Here is a 20,263-nt window from a genome sequence, read left to right as displayed (position 1 = left end):
AGAACATCACAAGAATCTCGTAATTTCGTTCATCTGTACACACAATTTTCCGTCGGTACGGAAAATTGTCTACGAACGCGGCACGAATAAAATGTCACCGAATCCCGGAAACGGTTCAAGTGTTTTCCTTCGCCCGTCACCCCATAAGTCGTTCCACTTTTTCTTGGGACGAAATTCTGGATTCGTTGAACCGTATACAAACGATTCGTGTGCAGAATTTTTACCAAATCCCGCGCGCATACCAGCGCGATTGCACAACCACCAGATATTTATGCAATCGTTCGAGTCGCACGGGTGATCGCGGTATAATAAACGTCGCATAAATTAGGTTATTTACGACCGTCTATTATTATTAAGTTATTTACGACTGTTAATTCGTTCGGAATTCGGCTCGACGACTACATTCGAATTGAAATTACACTCTACGGCCGGTTTTATATATTCGGAAGAGAAAAAGAAAATAAATCGTTTATCGGTGGATAATTATATCACCGATGATATGAGCAGCTCGTGTTATAAGTTGACAGAGCGTGTCTTTGATTCTCTAATCGACAATCTAAATTCCACGGGAATTATTTCATAGCATATTACTGTAATGTTTCCTTAATTGACATTCAGATTGTGCAAAAATTGTCCAAAAATGGACAATTTGCGAAGAGGAGATACGATTATTCGAGCCTCGCAGCGCGTTTTTATAGTTGTTGAAAATTTGTAACTATAAAAACGAGGCGCAAGGCTCGAATAATCGTGCCTCCTCTTCCCAAATTGTCCATTTTTGTGCGCAATTTGAGCGCGAATTAGGGAGAATTTACTGTACTTGGAATAGCAGAAAGAGAAAGATAAATAATGCTCGTCTTTTCACTTTGTTATCTTTTTTAACCTTTTTATAAATCAATGAAGACAAGTATGCGACCCCAAAGTTGGTACAGTAAAACATTTGACCTTCGTTGAATTCGAAACTATGGTGTGTTTTCTTATGACGAGCAATCGGGTCCATTTTATTAAGAATACTGCATTGCTTTATTCATAATCAATTATTATTTACTTTCCTTCTTTCGGTTTCCTCCAGTTTCGAATTATTATCGCTTTTTGAGCCGACGCTATCGTACCGAAAAATCTGAAAAGTAGCAACAACTTATCGTTGTACTGTAAAAATATAATATTTCTTTTACATTGTAGTATCGTATCATTTTTCGAAATGTATGCCGTTTTACAGATTTCACGAATCAGGTTTTTCATCTTAGAAACAAAGAAATACAGTAAATCTTCCTAATCGATGCTCAGCTTGTACACAAAAATGGACAATTTGGGAAGAGGAGACACGATTATTCGAGCCTTGCCTATATTTTTATAAACACCGATTGCCGACAACTATAAAAACTGGCCGTAAGTCTCGAATAATCGTGCCTCCTCTTCCCAAATAGTCCATTTTAGTGTACAACCTGAGCGTCAATTAGGGAGAATTTACTATAATTGGAATAACAAAAAGAGAAAGATAAAAAATGCTCGTCTTTTCACTTTGTTATCTATTTTAACCTTTTTATAAATCAATGAAGACAAGTATGCGACCCCAAAGTTGGTACAGTAAAACATTTGACCTTCGTTGAATTCGAAACTATGGTGTTTTTTCTTATGTCGAGCAATCGGGTCCATTTTATTAAGAATACTGCATTGCTTTATTTATAATCAATTATTATTTACTTTCCTTCTTTCAGTTTCCTCCAGTTTCGAATTATTATCGCTTTTTGATCCGACGCTATCGTACCGAAAAATCTGAAAAGTTGCAACAACTTATCGTTGTACTGTAAAAATATAAATATTTCTTTTACATTGTAGTATCGTATAATTTTTCGAAATTTATTTCGTTTTACTGATTTCACGAATCAGGTTTTTCAACTTAGAAATAAAGAAATACAGTAAATTCTCCCTAATCGACGCTCAGCTTGGACACAAAAATGGACAATTTGGGAAGAGGAGATACGATTATTCGAGCCTTGGCTATATTTCTATAGTCATCGATTGTCGACAACTATAAAAATTGGCCGCGAGGCTCGAATAATCGTGCCTCCTCTTCCCAAATTGTCCATTTTAGTGTACAACCTGAGCGTCAATTAGGGAGAATTTACTATAATTGGAATAACAAAAAGAGAAAGATAAAAAATGCTCGTCTTTTCACTTTGTTATCTATTTTAACCTTTTTATAAATCAATGAAGACAAGTATGCGACCCCAAAGTTGGTACAGTAAAACATTTGACCTTCGTTGAATTCGAAACTATGGTGTTTTTTCTTATGACGAGCAATCGGATTTATTTTATTAAGAATTCTGCATTGCTTTATTTATAATCAATTATTATTTACTTTCCTTCTTTCAGTTTCCTCCAGTTTCGAATTATTATCGCTTTTTGATCCGACGCTATCGTACCGAAAAATCTGAAAAGTAGCAACAACTTATCGTTGTACTGTAAAAATATAAATATTTCTTTTACATTGTAGTATCGTATAATTTTTCGAAATTTATTTCGTTTTACTGATTTCACGAATCAGGTTTTTCAACTTAGAAATAAAGAAATACAGTAAATTCTCCCTAATCGACGCTCAGCTTGGACACAAAAATGGACAATTTGGGAAGAGGAGACACGATTATTCGAGCCTTGGCTATATTTCTATAGTCATCGATTGTCGACAACTATAAAAACTGGCCGCGAGGCTCGAATAATCGTGCCTCCTCTTCCCAAATTGTCCATTTTTATGCACGATCTCTGCGTCAATTAGGGAGAATTTACTGTACACAACAATTGGGTCCGTCGAATGTCACCATTCATCGTTCACGTTCAACACCTACGCGAGAGCTGATTGTTATTAGATACGACTCCGCGTCTCCGTCAGCTATTTTTACCGCTGTATCGGGTGTACTTGAAAGTGCCATTTCCACGGGAAATACAACGGTATTATACGCGTGAATTGGAAATACCTTAGGTCGCCGTCGATGAGTAATTCTTGTTTGGATTTTTTATATGGCGATTTTACAACAGTTACCAACACGCGTTCTAGGTATCCGTTACACGGTCTCCTTTTTTCCAGCGGATTTCCTCGAACGGTGTTCCTTAAATGTGGTGAAATTGCGGGCACTCTTCGCGAGAAGGAAAACAAAGGAGTGACCTGGAACGTTGGAATTCGTTAAGAAGGTCCGATCACAATGGACGACGACAATGGGCCGAAACAGCTGAAATTAATTCAGACGTGAACTTCATAAATTCGTAAATTCACGGATTCAATTGAATTTTGTGAATTTATAAATTTAGAAAATAGTCCATTCATTCGCGAACGACATTTTATCGATTTAGTTGTTCCATTCGAATATCTACTGATTCTAGAATATATTTTGATACTTTTCTGTCATCTAAATCGAAAACGCAGCCTTATTATGAGCCTTATTAAGGTGGCGGACATAGTTGCTTTTAACACTCGGACATCAAACCGGTCTGACAAAAATATAACCGAAGATTATTGTTATTTACAATTTTATTTATCATTTTTTTTATTATATTATATTTCGCAAGGTTCTCCTTCTGGATATATTCGTATTTTTATAAATCTCGATGAAACTTGTTGTCAGAAATTTAATATTCGAATAACAGTTTCAAAGAAACTTTTTTACATATTAATAATTATTATTATTAGATACAATTATTATATATAATTCTTATATGCAATTATTATGGTATACAAATTTATATTATTATTATTATTATTATTATATCTAATAATAATAGTCTAATAATAATTGGCTTCAGTTTATCAAAATAAAATTTAAACTGAAGCTCGATTATAATTACAATTAATTATAATTATTATTAGATGCAATTATTATATACAATTCTTATATGCAATTATTATGGTATACAAATTTATATTATTATTATTATTATTATTATTATTATATACAGTCCAATAATAATTGGCTTCAGTTTATCAAAATAAAATTTAAACTGCAGCTCGATTATAATTACAATTAATTATAATTATTATTAGATGCAATTATTATATACAATTCTTATATGCAATTATTATGGTATACAAATTTATATTATTATTATTATTATTATTATTATATACAGTCCAATAATAATTGGCTTCAGTTTATCAAAATAAAATTTAAACTGAAGCTCGATTATAATTACAATGGATTATAATTATTATGATTACAATGAATTATAATTATTATAATGACAATTAATTATAATTATTATGATTACAATGAATTATAATTATTATAATGACAATTAATTATAATTATTATGATTATAATGAATTATAATTATTATGATTACAATGAATTATAATTATTATAATGACAATTAATTATAATTATTATAATGACAATTAATTAAAATTATTATGTTTACAATGAATTATAATTATTATAATTACAATTGCACAAATACAATATTACGATCTTGTATTTCGCGTGTGGTCTTGTGCTTAAAAAAAAGCTCAAAATAATTACAACGCTAAACGCAATATGGTAGAACCTCGACTAACCGAACTGCGCTTCCCCCGATCTTTATTATTTCGATTTTCGATTATTCCAAGTAATCAAATCAAACAAAACACAATAAAACAAAAAGAATTCAACTATCAACTTTCGTACCATAATCTTGTAGATCGAACTTGTGGTTTTGAACTTCCAAAGTTCAGCATCCTTTCCGCCGTCGTAAGATGGAACGTGTCCATTCGGGTCCACTTTTTCTCCCACGATCCTTTCGCAAACAGGGAAACCTGCTCCGCGATCGTGGCCAAAGAGACCGTGACATTCGGCGGGGCTTGTTTAATCTATTCTACGAACAAGTTCGACCACGGGGAAGAGGACATGACTGATCGGCGACGGAGATTAGTTTGCTCCGCCGCTATCGGCGCGTCTCCTCAGTCGATCCACGGACGCGACGGGGTGCGCAGCGATCCACGGGATTCTTCTCTTCCTCGGCGATCGTTGGATCCAACGATCTACCGCGTTGCTGCACGTCGACGACTGCTACGAAACTCTTCGCAGAAGATTTCCTTCGCCAGGAAATTCGCTGGCGTTCTGTGACAAAGCTAAACGTTTCTTTACGAGTCGACGGTGATCGACGCGCACAGTTTCGACGCTGATCAAGGACGCTGTCGATCGAGGATCGATCCTCGTTCGTTTACCATTCAGCTGTTGCAAACTTCTTTCATCTCGACGGGAACAGACGTCGTTGTGCAATTGCAATCGTGTTTGCTGCGATAACACTCGCTTCGCCGCAGAATACGCAAGGACCGTTTAAGAAGAAATCTGCGTTAACGACTTACAAGTCTGTTATTATAAGTCTGCGAATTTGTTTATCGGACGTCTCTTCTTTTCATGCTCGAACGTTTTGCTCGCGTTGTTGCCGCGAAGATTAAATTGTACGGAGACCGTTGAACCGCGGTTTAAAAAAAGACAATATCGTTCGTCGACGTGCGGATGTGACTGATCTGTCGTGAATAAAACATAGTAACGTCGACTTTCGACCTGCGGTTTTATCATTTATTTTTACACAGTTTTCGTAGTTGATTTTGCACCGAGGAAAGTGAACGATTGGTTGCGAAAAGTTGCTAAAAACTGGACCGATACGGCACCGTTCTCATCGGGATATCCGTGACGGTGAAAGCTACGTCCGAAAGAAAAAGCCGGTGACACCGAAAAGATCTCCGGCTGAGCGAAACAACGAGAAGGACGTCGCCCTTAACGTTCTCGAACGCTGCCTGCCTGTCAACGATCTCTTTAATAGCGCCGGAAATACCGTTACCTCGGCCGAATTGGAAATCTTTCACGGTCCGGGACCGGAAGTGAGCCGGGAGACCAGAGAATTTTCTTGGAGGAGGTGAGGCATTTTTTCTGATAAAATACACAAATCTTTTTCAGACGTATTTTCAGACAAATACACAAATCGATACTTGGACTGATTTGTAGAATTCTAAATTTATGAGATTATGTAACTAAAGTTATGTAACTAAATTAAAATTAAATTTAGATTATTAAGTTATTAAATTTAAATTATTGAGTTATTAAATTTAAATTATTGAGTTATTAAATTTAGATTATCAAGTTATTAAATTTAGATGATCGAGTTATTAAATTTACATTATTGAGTTATTAAATTTAAATTATTGAGTTATTAAATTTAGATTGTCGAGTTATTAAATTTAAATTATTGAGTTATTAAATTTAAATTACTGAGTTATTAAATTTAAATTATTGAGTTATTAAATTTAAATTATTAAGTTATTAAATATAAATTATTGAGTTATTAAATTTTAATTATTAAGTCATTAAATTTAAATTATCAAGTTATTAAATTTTAATTATCAAGTTATTAAATTTAAATGATTAAGTTATTAAATTTAAATTATCAAGTTACTAAATTTAAATTATTAAGTTGTTAAATTTAAATTATCAAGTTATTAAATGTAAATTATCAAGTTATTAAATTTAAATTATCGAGTTATTAAATTTAAATTATCAAGTTATTAAATTTAAATTAAATTTTAAATGATAGTTAAGAATTTATGAGACTATTCTGTACAGTCTCATAAATAAATAAAATAAAGCAAATAAAACATTTTTTAAGAAACAGATCTTGAAAGAATTTCAATATTTTCATTCTCGTAAAATACCTCGAGAACCGCAAATGCGTACTAAATAAAAAGAAGTCGAAAGAAAAATACATCGTTTCGTTGTGTTCACAAGAATGCGTCAAAAAATTCTTCTGAAATCTCGTCTAAAGTTTCATTCATAAAAACACTTTACGCAGTAAACGATGCGATGTTTTTATTCAACTTTTTCTAAAATTGTTTACTGGTCTTGATCGATATCTTACGAAAAAGATGCAATTTTGTCAATTTTGCTTAAATTTTGAATGAGATTCAAGAAGAATATTTTGACGCATTTTTGTGGGCACAGTAAAACGATGCAATTTCTCTTTCGACTTTTTTAAATTTACTATCATTTGCTGTTCTCGAAGTATTTTTATTATTTTTAGAAAGAAAATACTAAAATTTTTTCAACGATTATTTCATATAAAACAATGTTTTATAACAAGATACATTACCATAAATTTATTTATCCCAACATATATTAATATAAAAATTGAAGAAAATCTAAATAAATCCAATACTGTAATTTGTATAAGGCAACACGGACGAGTCACTTTTACCATCTGCTAGCTGTCAGCGTTAACGCTAGATTTACGGAACCCGTCAAAATGGCGGGTCACTAATTTCATAATTTACGATTATTCATACCGTAAAGATACAATTATGAATTATTTATTCAATTTATACGCTACTCACGGCAAATGTTACACTCGTTAAAAATCAGAATAAATGTCTTATCGTTACCTTTATAAACTAACATAAAACAGCTGTTTTTTATGCACCGTAAATCTATCGTTAATCCGAGTTATTTAATTTAATTTATAATCGAGTTATTTACTCAATTTATACGCTACTTACGGCAAATGTTACACTCGTTAAAAATCAGAATAAATGTCTTATCGTTACCTTTACAAACTAACATAAAACAGCTGTTTTTTTACGCTCCGTAAATCTATCGTTAATCCGAGTTATTTAATTTAATTTATAGTCGAGTTATTTATTCAATTTATACGCTACTCACGACAAATGTTACACTCGTTAAAAATCAAAATAAATGTCTTATCGTTACCTTTACAAACTAACATAAAACAGCTGTTTTTTTACGCTCCGTAAATCTATCGTTAATCCGAGTTATTTAATTTAATTTATAATCGAGTTATTTATTCAATTTATACGCTACTCACGACAAATGTTACACTCGTTAAAAATCAAAATAAATGTCTTATCGTTACCTTTATAAACTAATATAAAACAGCTGTTTTTTCATGCTCCGTAAATCTATCGTTAATCCGAGTTATTTAATTTAATTTATAATCGAGTTATTTATTCAATTTATACGCAACTCACGGCAAATGTTGCACTCGTTAAAAATCAGAATAAATGTCTTATCGTTACCTTTACAAACTAACATAAAACAGCTGTTTTTTTGTGCACCGTAAATCTATCGTTAATCCGCCGTGAAGATAAGATGAGGAGTTCCTCGACGATAGAAAAACTGACGATGAAAACTGATGAAAACGACAGATGAAAACTGATCGTAGATCGAGCGCACGTGCTGCACTTTGTACAATGAACGCGCACGATAATGGAACGTCCTCAATTATCGACGTCGCGGACGCTATCGATGTTATGACATTCCACGTAACACGTAATATTGTTTACAACACGGTGAACGCGCACGATCCTCGTTCACCCTATCGTCGTTAACATCTTCATGATTTTCATTCGAACACACTTATTACTTCGATTATACGATGGAAATCTGCTAATTCGCGAAACCGCGCGATTACGCAACAAGAGACTTAATCGTTTATTATTAAATTCCTGGTAGCTTAGAAGCTCCGCGAAATTTTCGCGCGTAACAATCGATCGTCGCGTTTCTCGGACGAACCCACCACGAACCTTCGAGGCTCATAAATAATACCGAACGAGATCCTCGTGTACAGGGTGTCCCAAAAATGTCTCGCAATCCGAAAGTGGCGGGTTCCTCGGGTCATTCGAAGCAACTTTTTCCTTTACAAAAATTTTCTCCGAGGCACCGTTAACGAGTTATCAACGAAAAATAGTGACCAATGAGAGGCGAGCTCGGCTGGCGCGAGGCGACCGAGCCAATGAGCGGAACTGGGCTCCGCGCGCTGGTTGGCCGGGCCGCCTCGCGTCGGCCGTACTCGATTCTTATTGGTCACTGTTTTTCGTTAATAACTCGTTAACGGCGCCTCGGAGAAAATTTTTGTAAAGGAAGAAGTTGCTTCAAATGATCCGAGGAACCCGCCATTTCCGGATTGCGAGACATTTTTGGGACACCCTGTATAATCGATGCGCGCACAGTTCGGGAGAGTTACGGCGGCGGCCATAATAACTTCGGTTATTAAAATTCAAGGCGAGTCACCGGCTCCTCCGTAGAATTGCGGAAGGACCGTAGCGTCGTCCGTCGTAAAATGTAAAACACCTTGTAACGTTTCCGGCGTCGAGCGAAATTGCAGTGCGAAATCGGTCGTTATAACGTCGACGAACGATCGATCGATCGCTTCGGGGAGAGCAATTACGAACGATGCGCGATAATTATGTTGTTTGTGCCGTCAGAAATGGAGATGAGGTGTCTTTGGTGGCCGGTCCTGGTGGCCGTTGCCGCTTCCGGTTCGCCGACCATCGAGCAGCTGAAGGGCATCTATTCGTGGAAGTCGTTGGAATTCGATTTCCCGAGTGAATCTGATAGAATCGCGGCGATCCAAAGCGGAAATTATATACCTGGCGCGCCGGTTCCCATCGACGTCGACGTCTACAGTGCAGGTAAAGATGCGGAAAACTAACCATCGCGCCTCTTAGAACGAAGAACGAAAGCCATCGAGAAGAGGTCATCGCTCCGCGATTATGAAATTAGAAGGAATTGACACTTTATTTGCTGAAAATCTGTTAACAAGATTTCTATTAGAAATAAAGAATTAATGACCGGTTCGGGAACAACGAAAGACTGCTATCGAAATAGTTGGTGAACCACGATTATGGAATTCAAAGCAATTAATACTTTTTAATGATTCGGCAGTAAAAATAGCTCGACAATTTTCTTTTATATAGAGTGTCCAAAAAGTATGTTACTTTTGGGAAATAAGGGGTTCCCGAGGTCATTTGAAGCAACTTTTTCCTTTGCGAAAATGTTCTACGAAGCTTAGTTTGCGAGTTATTAACGAAAAACTGTGACCAATGAGAGGCGAGCTAGCGCTAGGCGGCTGAGCTAATCAGGGGAACTGGGCATCGGCCGCTCATTGGCTCGGTCGCCTCGCGTCAGGCCAGGTCGCCTCTCATTGGCCACTGTTTTTCGTTAATAACTCGTAAACAAATCCGTGGATTGCATTTCCGCAAAGGAAAAAGTTATTTGAAATAGCCTCAGCAATCACCTAATTCCGGAATTAATATAATTTTGGGACACTCTGCATAATAATTTCACGAGCAATTAATACATAAATTTAATCCAAATAATTTGTTGAATTACGGAAAAAATTACTATTGACAATTTTGAAATGATTATTGCAAAATAGGGCAAAAGTAAATAAAGAAGAGTTAGGATAGATTAAGGTAGACTAAGTGAACTTTTCGTAATGGATTGTAACCTTGAGAGATAAAATAAATAAGTTATTAGAAAATTGTCGGTACATAACGTGTTAGAAAAGAATTTAACCAAGAAGAATTATCACGAAGACATTTTTACAGGAAAACTTCTGTGAATGTTTAACAAAGTCTTTGTGTGTTTCATTCGCAACACAATAAAGATTAATGCTGTAGAAAATGATAACGTACTAGATTGGCGGTGTCGTTCTTGCGAAAATGGTATTATTATAGGGTATTATTATAGGGTGTTATTATTATAATGCGGTATAATTTGGTTCGTTTTTCTAGGTCAAAAGTCCAAGGTCTTTATCACCATACCGAGGTTTCAGAATGGTGTGCCAGTAACCTTGGGTTACGTCACCGATGATGTGTCGTCGAACGCGAATCCAATTATAGCACCTTATCCTAATTGGAGTTACAACACCATGGGAAGCTGTGACTCCATCACTAGCGTCTACAGGGTGCATGTAAGTCTCGGTGATTATAAATTTTCGAAAATCTTAGAACATTCTAGAAAATCGTAGAAAATTCTAGAAAATCTTAAAAAATTCTAGAAAATCGTAGAAAATTCTAGAAAATCGTAGAAAATTCTAGTAAGTCTTAGAAAATTCTAGAAAATCTTAGAACATTTTAAAAAATCGTAGAAAATTCTAGAAAATCGTAAAAAAGTCTAGAAAATCGTAGAAAATTCTAGAAAATCTTAGAACATTCTAGAAAATCGTAGAAAATTCTAGAAAATCGTAGAATATTTTAGAAAATCGTAGAAAATTCTAGAAAATCTTAGAACATTCTAGAAAATCGTAGAAAATTCTAGTAAGTCTTAGAAAATTCTAGAAAATCTCAGAACATTTTAAAAAATCGTAGAAAATTCTAGAAAATCGTAAAAAAAGTCTAGAAAATCGTAGAAAATTCTAGAAAATTATAGAAAATTCCAGAAAATCTTAGAATATTCTAGAAAATCGTAGAAAATTCTAGAAAATCGTAGAATATTTTAGAAAATCTTAATTCTAGACAATCTTAGAACATTCTAGAAAATCGTAGAGAATTCTAGAAAATTTCAAAAATTCAAAAATATCTTAAAAAATTCTAGAAAATCTTAGAACATTCTAGAAAATCGTAGAACATTCTAGTAAGTCTCAGAAAATTCTAGCAAGTCTTAGAAAATCCTGGAAAATCTTAGAACATTTTAGAAAATCGTAGAAAATTCTAAAAAATCTTAAAAAATTCTAGAAAATCTTAGAACATTCTAGAAAATCGTAGAGAATTCTAGAAAAATTTTAAAAATTCAAAAATATCTTAAAAAATTCTAGAAAGTCTTAGAAAATACTAGAAAATTGTAGAAAATTCTAGAAAATCTTAGCCATTTCTAGAAATTCCCCAATGCTCTCAGAACTTCTGGGAAACACCTCGAAGCTTCTGGCGATCACGGAAGAATTATTTGCACAATTGTCTAGAAACCGGATACAGTAGACGAGATTCCTAAGAACTTCCAGTAATTCCGAGCAACTACAGTTTTCTCTCCGATTTCCCTAACAAACCAATGAACCTCGCGAACGGTCGGATCTCTTCCAGCTGTTGAATTACTTAAGCGTTCCTGCTTGCGAGAACTATTACACCATCGTGTTTGCCAATCGAACAGTTTAGGAGTCGGCTCGTCGGACTTTGAATTCCTACGTTTCAACTATATCAATAACAGGAATCTTTTGATTTATTCTGGCAAACGTGGTCGTTACTCGCGATAACGAGACTCCCGTAACGATTGTTTCTTTCCTTTTTTTTTGAACAATGATTAACGTTCGAAAGACATCAGAAGCTCGTAAGGAAAGCATCTGTTTCCGGCATACACGTGCGCGTCATGTGAGAAATGGGCAAATCCCAAGTGACAACGAACCGTCGTTAAATTGACACTGGGAAATCCCGAACGCTGAATGAAAAGATAACGGGGCACCGCGGTGTCATCGGCGTGACCGCATCAAATTTCTCCGTACACAAAATTACTTCAAAACGAGTCCCGGTCGATGAACCGGACCCCGATGAACCGGTTCCATTCGGAAATTGACCGCACATAATACGATCTGACAGGAACAAAATGATGCAAGAAGCATCTGCCGTTTTTCTCGATTCGTTCGTTTTTCGATTTACAAGACGATCGCCGTGTTTACATTTCGATAAAAATTGTTTAGATAATTCCTTTCGAGACTCGCCACGTTAAAGAGAGCTGTCGTACTTACGTATTCACGCATGTCACGCGTGTGTCGTACACGCGCGTGAAATACATAATGCGCCTTTCGAATGCTTCTTTGGGACAACACGGCGATGATTCTAAACAGGTTGCGTTGATAGCGAGCGGTTATCATGGCAAAGCAATCTTAAGGGGAAAATTGACGAAATACGTATAAGGAAAACCGAGGTGCCACTTAACTGGACCTACTTTAGTAGGAAAGAGATCGTAGTGATTAGAAAGCGAAGGCCATGTTTTGTCCCAATTTCGAGCCTGTTACCGTTGATTATCTCTTTCTCGAAATTAACGAACAAGGAAATTTTAACGATGAGATATGAACAGAAAATTCGAACAACACCATGCGATACTTTAGATACAAAAGATCAATTCAATTAAATTTTGAGAATTATTCGAGTTCGCGGAATTATCGTTTTCCTATCGAAAAGATTCACAAAGCTATTGCAAATAGGGGAAAGCAAACGAGTGACTCGAAAAAACAGAGAACATCTGTTAATACTAGATATTTTCTTTGAAATAAACAAATAAGAAAATAAAAATACACTAGGAAGACGAAAACGATTCCATGCAAAGCTTTGAACACAACAAAATCAATTTGACTAAATTTTGAACACTGTTCGAGTTCAGGAAATTATTATTTTCCTATCGAAAACTGCAGATTCACAAATCTAATGCAAATAAGGAAAAGCAAATGAGTGGCTCGAAGAAACAAAGAAAACTTGTTGATATCAGATATCTTCCTGGAAATAAACAAATAAGAAAATAGAAGTACACTAGGAAGACGAAAACGATTCCGCGCAAAGCTTTGAATACAACAAAATCAATTCGACTAAATTTTGAGCACTGTTCGAGTTCAGGAAATTATTATTTTCCTATCGAAAACCGCAGATTTACAAATAAAATGCAAATAAGGGAAAGCAAACGAGTGACTCGAAAAAGCAGGGAACATCTGTTAATACTAGATATTTTCTTTGAAATAAACGAATAAGAAAATGGAAGTACACTAGGAAGACGAAAACGATTCCGCGCAAAGCTTTGAACACAACAAAATCAATTCGACTAAATTTTGAGCACTGTTCGAGTTCAGGAAATTATTATTTTCCTATCGAAAACTGCAGATTCACAAATCTAACGCAAATAGGGGAAAGGAAACGAGTGGCTCGAAGAAACACAAAACACCTGTTGATATCAGATATCTTCCTGAAAATAAACGAATAAGAAAATAAAAGTACAGTAGGAAGACGAAAACGATTCCGCGCAAAGCTTTGAATACAACAAAATCAATTTGTCTAAATTTTGAACACTGTTCGAGTTCAGGAAATTATTATTTTCCTATCGAAAACCGCAGATTCACAAATAAAATGCAAATAAGGGAAAGCAAACGAGTGACTCGAAAAAGCAGGGAACATCTGTTAATATTAGATATTTTCTTTGAAATAAACGAATAAGAAAATAGAAGTACACTAGGAAGACGAAAACGATTCCATGTAAAGCTTTGAATACAACAAAATTAATTCGACTAAATTTTGAACACTGTTCGAGTTCAGGAAATTATTATTTTCCTATCGAAAATCGCAGATTCACAAATCTAATGCAAATAAGGAAAAGCAAATGAGTGGCTCGAAGAAACAAAGAAAACTTGTTGATATCAGATATCTTCCTGGAAATAAACAAATAAGAAAATAAAAGTACACTAGGAAGACGAAAACAATTCCGCGCAAAGCTTTGAACACAACAAAATCAATTTGACTAAATTTTGAACACTGTTCGAGTTCAGGAAATTATTATTTTCCTATCGAAAATCGCAGATTCACAAATCTAATGCAAATAAGGGAAAGCAAACGAGTGGCTCGAAAAAACAGAGAACATCTGTTAATATTAGATATTTTCCTTAAAATAAACAAATAAAAAAATAGAAGTTCACTAAGAAGACGAAAACAATTCCACGCAAAGCTTCGAACACAACAAAATCAATTTGACTAAATTTTGTGTGTGAACACTGTACGAGTTCAGGAAATTATTATATTCCTATCAAAAACCTATCACAAATCTATCTAGATGTATAAAAAACATGTTCGTCTCCAAGCAACAGAGAAACTTCAATTAACAAAGTCCTCGTTATCGAAACGCTGAAAATCGTTCGCCGCGCTCTTTCGCCGCGTTCCGACGTTTTCCAATAAAAAATCGCCCGTTCTTTGCAACGTATTGCATCGCTGCGAGTAGAAAAAACCATCGAGTTTACCTAACATCGTACACCTTTCTCCTGCAGATAGATGAAATGTCCCGGTTATGGGTGGTCGACACGGGCAAATTTGGCAACGATTGGATCTGTCCGCCGAAGTTGCACGTGTTCGACCTGCACACGGACAAGCTGATCACCAGGTACAAGTTCCCGAAGGATCAGTACAAGGAGGACTCCCTGTTCGTCACAGTGGCCGTGGACGTCAGAAACGAACCGTACAACGGCAACACCACCTACGCTTACATCGCGGACGTGACAGGTTTCGCGCTGATCGTCTACGACCACGAGCACTCGAGGTCCTGGAAGATCAACAACAATCTTTTCTATCCTTATCCGCCGTACGGCACCTTCTACATCAAAGGGGACACGTTCGATCTGATGGACGGCATCATCGGACTCGCTTTGAGCCCCGCCGACGACGCGGACAGGACCCTGTACTTCCATTCGCTGGCCAGCAGAGTCGAATCCAAGGTGCCTACCTCTGTGATCAGGTCGGTTAATCGAGCAATCGTTCAGCAAGGTCGTACATTTATTAGGTCGAGCGGTGAATGTAGATAGTGATTCGGCAGATTTATTATTCAGAGTCGAAGTTTCGAACGTGTATAAACACTAAATAATAATATAAAATAATTATATTATAATTATATATATTATTATTATATATATATTATAATTATATATATTATTATATATATTATTATTATATATATATATTATTATTATATTATTATTATAATTATATATATTATTATATATATTATAATTATATATATTATTATATATATTATAATTATATATATATTATTATATTATATTAATATAATTATATTAAATAATAATATGAACACTAAACTTACCGCGGTCAAAGTGACCGCCTTTTCTTATTTTGCAATTCTGCAAAGTTCCGAGACTGTTTCGTGGAAAATGCTTGAATATGTTACATTATTGGAGCAAGTTTTATAATGAAAACTTTACAAAATCTAAATAAATTCGGTCTTCTTACTTTTGTGAAGCAGTACACGCCAGTTAGTATTACTGCTTGGTAGGTTTAGTGTTAATGAAGGCTCGGTGCGAACTGTTTTTAACGTCGGTTCGCCTTTTGTCGAAACGAATAAACGTCGTGGAATGTATTAACCCTTTGCACTCGAGTGATGATTCTGAGGCACCACTAAAATCGTCGCACCACGTTCCAAAATATTATAATATAAAATAATATAATATAAAAAAATAATATAATATAAAATATTATAATATAATTGTCAAAAGTCTAACTGTTGTACGAGTCAACAAGACTCGATTTCATACGCATGAAATACGCTTTGTGGTATAAAATGGAAATAAGTCAGAAAAATTAATTTAGATTTACAGTTAAAATGGCTTCGAGTGCAAAGGGTTAAACAATTCTCTTAAACAATCCTCAGTATTTTACAGGGTGTCCCAAAATTATGGTACTTCTGAGAAATTAGAGATTACTGAGGTCATTCGAAGCAACTTTTTCCTTTACAAAAATGTTCTCCGAGGCATCGTTAACGAGTTATTAACGAAAAACAGTGACCAATGAGAGGCGAGCTCGGCTGACGCGAGGCGGTCCAGCCAACGAGCGCGCGAAGCCCAGTTCCGCTCATTGGCTCGGCCGTCTAGCGAGCTCGCTCCTCATTGGTCATTGCTTTTCGTCGATAACTCGTAAACGATGCTTCGGAATAAATTTTTGTAAAGGAAAAAGTTATTTCAAATCACCTCAGGAACTCGTCATTTTCTGGAAATACCATAATTTTGGGGCACCCTGTATAGCTGACACGACGCAACGCATTCTACATAAATAACTTCCGAGTCACCTGGACGAATTTTTGCTTTCGCCGAATAGACAAGGGATGAAAATAAATGAAATAAAACGGAATAAATGAAATTAAAAAAGAAAGCAAAATAAGTGTCTGATAAAGAAGCAGGAGATATTTATGACTCGTCCTAATAGTTTAGATAAGGGATGAAAATAAATTAAATAAAACAGAATAAATGAAATTTAAAAAAAGCAAAATAAGTGTTCGATAAAGAAGCAGAAGTTATTTATGACTCGTTCTAATAGTTTAGATAAGAGATGAAAATAAATGAAATCAAACAGAATAAATTAAATTAAAAAAGAAAGCAAAATAAGTGTCTGATAAAGAAGCAGAAGTTATTTATGACTCGTCCTAATAGTTTAGATAAGGGATGAAAATAAATTAAATAAAACAGAATAAATGAAATTAAGAAAAAGCAAAATAAGTGTTTGATAAAGAAGCAGAAGTTATTTACGATTCGACCTAATAGTTTCCTTTCTAAATTTCTAATTTTCTTTCTAAATTCTGTCTCTCAGCTTGTAAACAAAAATGGCCCTTTTCGAAGAGGCAAATCGAGCCTCGCGTCTCGTTTTCATAGTTGTTGACTAATCGGCGACTATAAAAACGAGGCCGCGAGGCCCGAATGATCGTGCCTCCTCTCTTCCCAAATTGTCCGCTTCTGTTTACAAGCTGAGGGAGACATTACTGAGAATTCACTGTACCCGGTTCTGTGTTCAGGAATCACTCTCTATTTCATGGCAACGTCGAAGCTTCGCCTAGGTCCTTCGTTCCTTTCGCGAACGAGAGGTCCTCGCAGTCAGCGGCGCAGGCTATGGACCGCAACGGTGTACTCTTCTACGGTTTAATGTCCGATTTGGCTATCGGATGCTGGAACAGCAAGAAGTACCCGGAATACGGCAGTCATAACAACGATATTCTCGTCACCAATGAGGACACGTTGCAGTTCCCTTCTGGAATGAAGGTGATGTCTTCGAATACTATGATTTCTTTAGTAACAGACCGCGAGTTTTACGACTAAAATGTGCTGCTGAGAAAAATCATCGACATTAATTTTGTTAATATTATTATTATTTAATATTATTAAATTAATAATATATATAATATATAATTAAATTAATATTATTAAATTATTAATATTATTATTTAATATTAACCCTTTGAGGACGAACTAGCGACGACATTAGGACTGTATCTCTTATATTAATACAACTTGACGACGATGCGTACAACGAAGATATATTGTTCACTTTTCCTTTTTATTTAGTTTTTCCGTATGTAATTTAATTCGTCTCGAGGAAGATATTCTCTTTTCGAACTACCCGTTCGCAAAATAGTTAAAAGAATTTAAGAGCAACTGTGCGTTATTTTTAACTCACTATAAGTTATTGAAGAAAGAAGAGAATTTCCATCTGACTCGTGTTCGTCGCAATCGACGAAGATCATTTTTATTTTGAGCAAGGATCCGTAGCCTAATATTTAAAACACGTTCAAACATTGTACTTGTACAGGATGTCCAATAATTGTATTAATATACAGAAGGGGTTCATTCCTCAGATTATTTTAAACAACTTTTTCCTTAGCGAAAATGTTCTACGAAGCTTCGTTTACGAGTTATTAACGAAAAACACTGACCAATGAGAGGCCAGCTCGCTTAGCGCTAGGCGGCCGAGCCAATCAGCGGAACTGGGCTTCGTGCGCTCGTTCGCTGCGCCGCTACGCGACAGCCGCGCTCGCCTCTCATTGGTCAGCGTTTTTCGTTGATAACTCGCAAACGAAGCCGCGGATTGCATTTTCGCTAAGGAAAAAGTTACTTGAAATGACCTCAGGAATCACCCCTTCCCGGCGTTAACATAATTATGCGACATCCCGTAGTCTTCTTTGTAACTGACGGTATTTCAGGCTAACATTTTCTCAGTGTATTCGACTGACGAACGTGTCTCGATTGCAGATCATCACCACGCATAAGGGGAAACAGGAGCTGTGGGTGTTGTCTGCGTCGTTCCAAAGGTACATGAGCGGCTCGTTGAATCACACCGAGACCAACTTCCGGATCCAAGCTGGCTTCGTGAACGAGCTGATTCGCGGCACAAAATGCGACTTCGCCAGCCCTTCGGGGATACGTCAGACCTCGACATGAAAACAATGGCACCGCGGACAGTTCTTCAGCTATTATCGCGAGAGATCGTCGCCGTTTTGGCGGTACTCGGTCTTCACGAGCAGGCCGTTCCTCGCCAGCGAATATTATACGTCGTCCTATCCGCGAAAGTATTTCTACAGCCGTCATTATCCTTATTTGCGATCTGTGGATCACGGTTACACAGTTTTCGTCGATCACGATTGATCGAACCGTACAACGGAGCATTTGTCATTTTCTCGAATTTTAATATACCATTGTTTTTACCGCGGTTGCTGCAAACCTATTGTATCTGCATTTAAATGTTTCTCTCCTTGTACCGTGACAGAATTCTGCAAAATTCTGAACAAAGTACAGTAAATTCTCCCTAATTTTCGTTTAGATTGTTAACAAAAATGGACAATTTGGGAAGAGGAGATACGATTATTTGAGCCTTGCAGCTCGTTTTTATAATTATATAACTATAAATATATATTTATATTAATTTAATTTAAATATTATAATATATATATATATATATATATATATATGTAATTGATTATAAATATTATATTTAAATTATTATATATTATATAATGATACATATATTAATATTATTATACATTAATATTTACATAAATAGTTGTGAATATTATATTTAAATTATTATATATTATATAATGATACATATATGAATATTATTATACATTAATATTTACATAAATAGTTGCGAATATTATATTTAAATTATTATATATTATGTAATAATATATATTAATATTTATATAAATGACTATAAATATTATATTTATAAATATTAATTTAAATATTATAAATTAAATATATAGTTATATTGTAACTATAGAAATGAGTCACGAGGCTCGAATAATTATATTCTCCTCTTACCAAATTGTCCATTTTGGTTCACAAGCCGAAGGAAAATCGGAGAAAATTTATTTTTTAGAACGAAACAGTATAATATTTGAGATTTCTGTGTCGCTGCTCGCGGTGCTGCAAACGTAATGGACATTCTTGGAATTGGGAAGATTTCGGCGTCGATATGCCAGAGAGGCCGCTTTTCCAGTTCTTTTCCAGGGTTTCGATTTATTTAGTCGATCGGTATATTTATTGTTGCGTGCGTAATTGTGCAAACGAGTCTAGAGAGCATGTTGCCTGTGTGAGAGCCTGTAGAACGGAATGACTGACTTTTGTTTCTTTCGTCGATAATCCGCCGTCGAGTTTAGGTCTACACCGGATAGTTCCTAATTCATCGAAAGATCGCGTACAATTTGTATCTCATAAATACGCATTTTTCTGTATTAATAATGTACAAACTACGAGGGAAATAACAACAAAATATTGTCCTCAGTTTCTGTCCTGTGCATTTATTCCGACATCTACTCCGAACACACTCGATCCAATATTATCGTTTCAAACGTTGCGATAATTACTCATTTGTGGTTGGAACACCTTCTTTCGTAATTCAAGTCGCAACTTTTTAACCCTTTTAACCCTTAAACATTGGACGAATAGGCACGATTGTTTCGATGAAAATATATCAACGAAG

At 35.2% G+C, this 20,263-nt stretch overlaps 1 protein-coding gene across 1 annotated transcript; it reads left to right on the top strand.

Moving 5' to 3' along the window:
- Window positions 1-4,916: 4,916 nt before the first annotated feature.
- Window positions 4,917-20,064, top strand: Y-e3 (yellow-e3). Its single transcript, XM_033484495.2, has 6 exons — window positions 4,917-5,886; window positions 9,242-9,448; window positions 10,553-10,731; window positions 14,773-15,236; window positions 17,301-17,544; window positions 18,532-20,064. The coding sequence occupies exons 2-6, from the start codon at window positions 9,244-9,246 to the stop codon at window positions 18,718-18,720; spliced, it is 1,281 nt and encodes a 426-aa protein (XP_033340386.2). The 5' UTR covers window positions 4,917-5,886; window positions 9,242-9,243; the 3' UTR covers window positions 18,721-20,064.
- The last annotated feature ends 199 nt before the right edge of the window (window positions 20,065-20,263 follow it).

The sequence above is a fragment of the Megalopta genalis genome, chromosome 1, assembly GCF_051020955.1.
Source record: "Megalopta genalis isolate 19385.01 chromosome 1, iyMegGena1_principal, whole genome shotgun sequence".
Taxonomy (NCBI): Eukaryota; Metazoa; Arthropoda; class Insecta; order Hymenoptera; family Halictidae; genus Megalopta; species Megalopta genalis.
Note: the sequence above shows the minus strand (reverse complement) of the source record. Positions and strands in the feature narration are given on the sequence as shown.

Excerpts from the sequence above, each read along its gene's own strand:
- Y-e3 (XM_033484495.2), top strand. The coding sequence starts at position 9,244 with ATGGAGATGAGGTGTCTTTGGTGGCCGGTCCTGGTGGCCGTTGCCGCT. Across the intron at positions 9,449-10,552 it reads CGTCGACGTCTACAGTGCAG|GTCAAAAGTCCAAGGTCTTT; the intron begins GTAAAGATGCGG and ends TCGTTTTTCTAG. Across the intron at positions 15,237-17,300 it reads GTGCCTACCTCTGTGATCAG|GAATCACTCTCTATTTCATG; the intron begins GTCGGTTAATCG and ends TTCTGTGTTCAG.